The sequence below is a fragment of the Solanum pennellii genome, chromosome 3, assembly GCF_001406875.1.
Source record: "Solanum pennellii chromosome 3, SPENNV200".
In the NCBI taxonomy this organism is placed as follows: Eukaryota; Viridiplantae; Streptophyta; class Magnoliopsida; order Solanales; family Solanaceae; genus Solanum; species Solanum pennellii.
In genome coordinates, this window is record NC_028639.1 from 54,587,588 (window position 1) to 54,596,567 (window position 8,980).

General features: G+C 34.6%; 1 protein-coding gene across 1 annotated transcript in view; it reads right to left on the bottom strand.

The window, feature by feature from the left end:
• Positions 1-5,387, bottom strand: part of LOC107012257 (zinc finger transcription factor YY1) — an 8,687-nt gene extending 3,300 nt beyond the window's left edge. Inside the window, exons 1-4 of the mRNA XM_015212047.2 lie at positions 5,102-5,387; positions 3,814-3,872; positions 3,445-3,644; positions 1,213-1,302 (exon numbers count right to left, since the gene is read on the bottom strand). Of these exons, the coding sequence (XP_015067533.1) occupies positions 1,213-1,302; positions 3,445-3,644; positions 3,814-3,872; positions 5,102-5,187 (435 nt within the window). The 5' untranslated portion in view covers positions 5,188-5,387. The remainder of the gene's footprint in view (positions 1-1,212; positions 1,303-3,444; positions 3,645-3,813; positions 3,873-5,101) is intronic.
• Between the last annotated feature and the right edge of the window lie 3,593 nt (positions 5,388-8,980).

The window sequence follows — 8,980 nt, forward strand, 5'->3', positions numbered from 1 at the left end:
ACCCCCCAATTACCTGCTGTCGGTGATGGTGGTAACATGGAGATTATCACTGATTGAATGAATTCTACTACGTCCATGTGTGCAGCTGCTAGGGAACAAAGGGTGGAATCATATGGTGGTTTTAAAGATGAGGAAATGGCATGAAACTGGAAGGGGTGAAGGTTAAGAGGCATGTATGGTATGGCAGCAGTGAAAACGGATTGTGTGACTGAGAGTGAGTGCATAGTATGTGCACTGCAAGTGTTCGTGTAAATGTTTTTGTGTCTGGAGATTCCACAGTTCATGGAAGGAAACTGGTTATTTTGTTTATTTAGGTGGGCTTTGGTGGTTGTGGGTGTGGTTTCAGATGACAGGAAGGAATTTTTGGTAGCTGTTTACATGATGATGAGTCGCTAAGGATGAAGGTGAGGGAGGTGATTTCAGAGTTTGAAGGTGATTCTTCGAGTGGTAATTTGAAGGTGCACTGGTGGAGCAATGGTGGAAGGAGGAGAAGGGCAGCAGCGGCAGAAAAAGAAGTGGTGGAAGCAATGGTGGATGGTGGCGGCAATGGAGAGAAAAATGTGAATTTTTAATGAAAAGAAATATAACAATTATTTTGGGATTGATTTACATTCCCAAGGAAGTGAATAACACTTTTTAGCCATGTTAGCATTTTGCAATCAATAGGTACGTATCTTGAGTAGTATAGGCATTCATAGGTACTGGTCTTGGTTCAGGTGTCGAATTGAAAGCATTGGATAAGCTTAGGGAGCTGCTTGTGTATTTGGCCAATTAAATTATTTCCAAATTTAGAAAGAGACCATTCTTTATGGAACAAACTAAAAAAGAAATAGGGACACAAACTAGAACGAAGGAAGTACTGTTTTCCATTTCAGACAAACATTGAGCACTGTGCAGTACTTAGGAACCATTCTTGACATTCCAATTTCCAATACACATCTAACATCCACATAGCCAATGTTGACGTGTTTACAGAAGATATATTCTCAAATCATCAAGAAGTTGTCCATAGTTTCTTCCAAATTCCCACTTCAATTATAACTAATATTGGTATTGAAAATTGTCACAGATACCACCAATATATGAAAGTTAAGAGAATGTACACGTCTCATTTATATACAAGAGAAAAGGACAGCATTATTATTATAACAGTTGCAATAGAAACAAAATGTATGCTGGGAGAAGTATTTGGATAGCAGATGGATTTATTACCTTACCACAGCCTTCATGTGGACACACATAGTCTCTTTCTCCAGTGTGAATAAGAAAGTGTCGTTTTAGCTTGGAACTATCCAAGAATTTCTGCAAAAGAAGACAAGATGCAATTAAAGACCTGTAATAAAATCACAAGGTTTAAAAAAATAATAATAAAGGATGCATATGCTTGAACTTGCAAATCATAGAAATAAATGGATTTGTTATTTCTTCACCCTAAACAGTTTGGCAAACTAAAATCCAATCATGCATGATGAGCACACACTTAAATCTATTGTCTTGCTTGCTTTTTATCCCCACCAATAAGACTATTGGTTTTTTTATGGTAATCTACTATATTCACCAACACACTATGCATTGACTCCTATTTTGCACAAGATTCCTTTGACGCTCAATCTCTTCAGTCAAAGAGAAAATCAAACAGTGCTCTGAAAAATATTTACCTAAAGTGAAAGTCTTGGTTTAGCATGAATGCATGATACCTTTTTAAAAGAAGAAAATGTACCTACTACCTACTCCAAACCAACTGATTAGCCCCTGAACCTTTTTTCCAAATTCCTAAAGCAGTGTCTACTGACCAAAAATTGACACTGTTATACATTTACCCTTCATGGCACTGAATGGAATCTCCCCTCCAATTCTTTTTTCCTTCCCTTCGTTTATCCCACATTCAAACAAACTTTTCGGATCTCTCATTCTCACTGGGAATAATCATTTCAACAGTTATTAGTTTTATTTATTTCTTGGCCTTTTGGATAAGATAAATTAGTGATAGTCTAATTACATTTATTTGTTTTTGTTAACTGTGGTGTCTTCGCTAGCTTACTTACTCGCACCTTGACAATTTTACCAGGTATCTACAGCCTCACCAAGATTTACAACCATTATTAGTTTTATTCTTTCCATTCCTCACTTTCTTTTAGATGCTTTCATCTTTTGGCCGAACAAAGAACATAGAACATTTTCATTTTCTTTTATAAGAGGAATGACCTTTCGCCTAGCAAAATCATCCATGGAATATTTTTCACCTGACGAAAAATTATGGTAGAGTAACAGATGGATAGTTTAGGGGCAACCATGATAAAATGGCTGCTCCTCTGAAGTCTGAACCAGTGAGACCAAGCAAAAAGGTGGACAACCAACATGGAGGGAGTAAGTTTAAATGAGCGACTGCTTCTCAACAAGTGAAGCCAGAACCTTGTTGTTTGCATAAATCACGTTGAGAACACTTGATGAGAAAAGAAGTTTGATATGAAAAAATGTTAAAGCGGACTTTCCCCTGAAAAGTAAGCTTTAAAGTCTCACTTCCAATACTATGAATAATGAATACTGTGTCAATGAGACGTCCCATCTGGAACATTCCAGAATTGTGTTGCTGAGCTCCAAAGATCCTTAACATCTTGGCTTCTAATCTCCCTGGAAGCAGGGTAACTTCACTATAGGTAATTCTCCCTTAATGTATAACCTTTTGTAAGGTGGTGTCCAAGCAAGCTCTACTGTGATAACTTTATAACCAAGAAGTTGTAAATTATCCCACTTAAACCAAATAAAGGAAGGGAACAAACTACAGTTATGGGAATTTTTTTTTTTTAAACTTACAGTTTTGAAACTCCGTTCCTTTCACTGATAGATAACTCAACATCTCAAGAATGATCTTTGACTTTTTTCAATTCCCTACTTGATAATGAGTAATGCTTGAGATTGAAGTGTAGTAGTAGTTGTTGTACAAACCTAACTCTGATTTTTCTTTTTTTTCACCATACGCAAACCTTACCTCTTCCTTGCGTAAGATAGAGAGGTTCTTTCTTCCCACAATCTGAGGCTCAAAATGGTTGAAGACGGTTCAGCAGTAAATGAAACAATACTTCCTGAAATACAACTCCAGTGAACGTTTGTTTGATAAGTAATACAACCTAAATCAACTCCTCAGCCAATCAATATTTATTACGGAAGTATCTTATGAGCTCAAGGAACACCTACGGTATCTTGAAAAGCAGATTTCTAGAAAGAAGCACTACATAAACGAAGGTAATATAATTGCGAAAAAGAACGAATTCCATATGCCCATCACTTCCTCCCCCAATCAAACCCTGCCAGAGTCCGGAGGGAAGTGTCATGAAAGCAAAATAAGTAAAATGATGGTAGAATCAATACAATGAAATAATCAAGCTCATTCTGATGCTCTACAGCATTTAGTGCAGTCTCAATACAAAGACAACAAAAACTCACCTTTCCACAACCCTCATAGTGGCATACATACTGCCTCTCCCCGTGGATGTGAGAATGCTTCCTCAAGGCCCCAGCATCAATAAATGTCTTTCCACAACCTTCATAGCTACAAAGAAAAAGAACTTCAGTAGTTGGCTCTGGTTCTGACACAGGTACTCCTGCCTCTTTTGGCTTCTCCTTCAGAGCTTTTAATGTGGCCTCTGATAAACAAAATAGAAAGGAGGAGTATAAGGTCAAATTCGACGTACAACCCAAAAGTCACAGCATATGCATTTGAAAATCAAGAAAAGATACGGAAAAATAAAGAATATAAGATTAATCAACACAAGACTATCCAAAAGATGTATTGAAGCAGAATTCAGAACTTACCATTCACCCACTTTAAGACGTAGCACTTCCCACCAGTTGCTACAACATCTTGTGGGACCCTGGGATAAAAATGATTTTAGTAAAAGAATTAAAACATGGTAGGAATTATAATGAAAATACATGGCTAAACATACTTTCATCAGTCAGTGACTAATGACTGATCCTCTGAGATAATTAAAGGAACGGTTATACAAATCAAACATGTATCTAACCTACTAACAGTTCATGCAAGTTATAGAACATTAGCAATACAAGGAACATGATACAATGCGATTTTCTAATGTATTATTGTAATCACTCCTCCAGTTCTCCCTAACATGATTGTGAACTGACAAGTTTGCTTGGAGCTAAAGAAGCAATTTGTCCAGTGATCTCTATTGCAGCTTTTAGTGGCTGAATTCTAGGTCCTAACCCTCTCCTGATGAAAAATACCAAGCAAAGAAGTTGCAAATTCGAGGTTGCAATACAACTGATTCATACTGAATCACATCATCTTTCTTTGACGAGAAATACTTCCCTTTTAGCATCTTTACAATTTTTCCCATGTGAGCTTCTTAACGAATTAGACCATCCAATATCCAGATAATGGAGGAGTGTTACGGTAGGTTAATGGTCACATAAATTGTCTAAATATGATGAATACTGAGACCTAATTGAGTATATAACAGATTCATGCAGCCGATTGAACTAATTTGAGATTGACGCTTAGTTGCTTGATACTATCCTTAGATCATCATAAAACTATAACCATTTTCCTCCATAAATGCACCATCAGAGTCAAATTTACACCCAATAAGACAGACAGTGAATCTAACAGATCCTAAACATGATAAAAACTACCCCAGAACTCCACCAAAAAAAGCACATGAATCAGACCCACATATGACTCCTTTTAATCAAATCCCGTTCGTTCGGACAAATTTCTTGATAAAAGTTAGTGCAAATCATGCCCCATCACGTTACAAACAAATGCCCATCCTATGAAGTCTCTAATTATAATTGGAAGAAAGAAATCAAGAAGCAAATTCAATTCATAGTTATAATTGCTTGTGCACCGCTCCTCCAATATAGCACTACAAAGTAGCTTCGAGTAGTGAATTGGAATCAGACAACTAATTCTCCTGTATCTATCCTTCTCTTCCGGTCCTTAAACCAACAATAATCCTTCTCGCCTCTTCTATCCCATGCTTATAAGTAACATCTTTTTCCATACTCAAACAGGAATAAAAGCATAATTTAACAAGTGATTAATACGGAATTGAGAATAATTTTGAGCTGTTTCGCTTACCATTCCTTAAACCATTTGGAAGCAGGAGCTTTGGACTTGTATATGGGTCGTCTTTCATACTGATGATGAGACATGTGAGTTTCCATCTCCTCGTCAACCGGTGAACTGCAATTTATTAGATGAATTTTCACGATTAGGGTTAGGGTTTGAGTTCAATGTTTGCGGGGAAATTTATTGTTAATTTGGGTTCCGACAAGTTAATGGAGAGAAGTGAATCCGCCATTGTAGAGGCTCTTCCAGAATCCGATTCAGGTCGGGTAGAGGTTAATTAACCCGAATAACAAATGGCATACAATTTTTTATTTTTTATTTTTTCCGAAAAGAGTCAATAATAGCTTTTGTGAAATTTATAATATTTGATTAATCATTTAGCTCAATCATATCACCCCAGTTAAGAAAATTACCTTAGAACATTATTTATGTTTCATTTAGGATTAAAATATTACTCCTTCCGTCCAGAAATAATTGTCAAGTATAATAAAAATAGATGTCCAAGACTAATTGTCAATTTAAACAATCAACAACTAATTAGCTCATTTTTTCTAATTCTACCCTTAATAATTATTCATTTTAATAATTATTGATTTAAAGTTACAAGAACACTTTAATTTATAAAAGGTTGCTTTTGCAGTTTTCAATAAAATATCAACCATTCTAAGTACAGTTTTTTAAGAGTCATTAGAGCAGTAGCACGTAAATATCCATTCTATGTATACCAAAAGTCCATTCTCTGTATCCATTCTCTGTATAAACTTCATTTGCTTTTAAATGTAAGAGTCATTAGAGTTATTATTATAAACCTGACAGTTATTTCTAGGATTATATTAGTCAAATTACATATTATATTAACTTTTTCTTGAGGGATGTGTATCATCTAAACCTGACAATTATTTCTGGACGGAGGGAGTACTCATCTATCACTATTTTCTTTCAAATATATATGACACTTCAAAAGTCTCGTTCTCTCCTAGTTGACATGAAATGTCATCAACGTTTTTTTTTCTAATAATAGACTAATTTAATTCGTTAAACTCATTTAACTAAAACAATAATCATATTATTTTTAAAAAAAAATATATATTAGTTTATTGAGAATAAATTTTCATACTTAAGAATTTTTTATCATAATTAAACTTTTTATTTTTTATGTTATGAAGAATACGTTTTTAAAATGTACTATAATGTCATCAATTTTGAATACTTATAAATACATATATTTAAAAAAAATATTAATATACAAATCAATCATGAACGCTTATTTACATCAATTAACCATAAATTGTATAATGAATCAATAATATTAAAGATCAATTAACTATTACAATAACATTAATCGAGATATAGTCACTAATGACACTCAAATTATGGAGATCAAGATTCTTAAATTCTTTCATGAAGAAAAAGTTCAAATCATCTTAATTTAAAAAATACGCAATTAGCGATCTTCGAATTTAGAAAGAAGAATCAAAGGAGTAACAATATTATACCATATCTCTTAATTGTTTCTTCAACAAAAATCACTCCCTCCTTATTAAGACATTTGTTTATCTTATTTTTTAATTATTAAAAAATATTTTATTTATTTTCTAATCTTTAATTTAAATTTTTCATATGTCATATTTAAAATTATAAGATTAGAGGTCATCCATTTAATATGTTATATATATATATATATATATATATATATATTACTCTTATATTAGAAAAGACTTGTTTTAACATGCCTGCTTCACTGCTCTCAAGGGTACTTTTGTCTTTTCAGTTCTTATTGTGACGTGTCTTCTCTATCCTCTGCCCATCAACTTCACCATTCTTCATGTATGATTTTTACATGTTTCAATGGAGTTTTTTTGTGTCATCTTCCTGTTCGTCTAAATCGAAGTTCCAAATTTGATCTAGATGTGTAAATATTTTTTTTATTTTTCATTTGGATTTGTTAGTGATGTTGGATTATATTTTGGTTGGGTGATAATGCTTCGCCTGTTCTATTTTGAATTGTTGGAAAACTGCATCCTTGATGTTCAAACACAATTTTCATATCCCATCAACTCAAATTCTAAATTAGGAGCTAATGTACCCAATAGTCAAAGTTGTAAAAGAAACTGATATCAACATGAAAAATATCAAATAAAGCGAAGTCTAAAATAAAAGTTTGGTTCTTTTTACATACCTCTTTGGTGGAGCTATGACGGTGACTCTTTGGCTTCTTGATTCCATTTTTGTGAGCCTTGTAGCTGTTGGGCTGATTGTTTGCGGTATGATTCTTTGACTTGGCCATTTGGTCTTCCATCTCGCGAGCAGAAATCCAATAGAATTTAGCACCCAAATCACAGGTTTTACTAGCTTTTTCTAATATAATAGTAGAGTAATTCAGATTTGTGTTGTGCTTTCTCACATGCAGTAATTAGCTTCGAAATTAACTTTATGGGTTTCTTTATTTTAGTTGGATTTTCTTTATCAAAATCCTTTTGAACTTTGTCCATTCACGATTTTCCATCGGAATCAATTTTCTGGGCTCTTGTGGGTTTAGTTTGGAGTTTAAGGATTTTCAATTACTTATACTCCAATGGACATACTGATCTAGGATAACAGAAAGAAAGCATCATTCATTGCTCCAAACGTAGCATACAAATGAAAAAGTGCATTTAACAAAACTAAATTCGATTGAAACCCAAAATTCTGTACATACGCAAGAACAATTCTCCCACGTAAAAAATCTTGCAACCCCAAACAAGCCTTAAGAACAAATGAGGAAGTGAAAAAATTAACACTTACATTGTAACTACGCATTTAAATTAAAGAACTATCTTACAGCTATTCCATATAGCAACTTCTTGCTGATCAATGGTACTCAAAATCTCTCCCAAAAGTTAAAAATATCTTGTAGAATTGATGACCTTTTAATTCAATCCAAACAAGCTCTAAATTATGGCGCTTTATATTGATCTTTTGGGAGATGAATTCTCAATTAGTAATTGATTATGAAATATGTTAGTGCAGGTGAATTAAGTTCATTGAACAAGGTATAAGTTACACGAGAAAGTAGGAGTAGTAAGGGAGGTTTATTGGTTAACTTGTTTGAGCTCAGGCGGGAGAGGGGAATTGGTGGAGCAGGGTGGTATTGGGGATTTCTGAAATGCTATTTAACCTTATATATCTTTCTTTTTCATACCATTCTTCTTTTGTTAATGATGTTGACTTGCATATTTCAACCTCAGTTTTCAGCCATGACAGAAAGATTGAATATTAATAAATCGACATGAGCATAGAATAATGGACTTGTAAAGTCCAAGTGATAGATAAAGGCCATCCTCGAACCAACAGTGCAGAAAATAAGAAATATCAATTGATGATATTGTTGGGAATTAAACACACAACACTCACAAATAATCTAGAGAAAAGAGAAACGGAACACAAACGGGACACACAAGAATTTAACGTGGTTCGGTTTCCCTACTCCACGACTGTAACAGGAGGATTTTATTTCACTTGTGCTACTACTTGGAATTACAAATACAAGGATCATATTTATAGGAAAACCAAATGGTTAACCTAGGGTTTCAGTAATGGGTCGGGCCGGCTCACAAGCCTCCACAAAGCCCAACAATCTCCCACTTGGAGGCTTGAAGAATTTCAACTGTCATCCACTTAGAACACTTGTATGTCTAGTAATCTTTTTCAACTCTCTCCTGCTACAGCGGCCTTCTCATCAGTCAACTGAAAGGCCCGTTGAAGCTCCCCGAAGCTTCAACACATCAGTCACGGCTGAAACTGCCCTTGACTCGTCCTCGGTCCCTACCGGCTCCCACTTGAGACACGAACTGCCGGATCCTAGAACTCCCTGAGAACAAACACTCTCCATACTCAGCAAGAAATTTT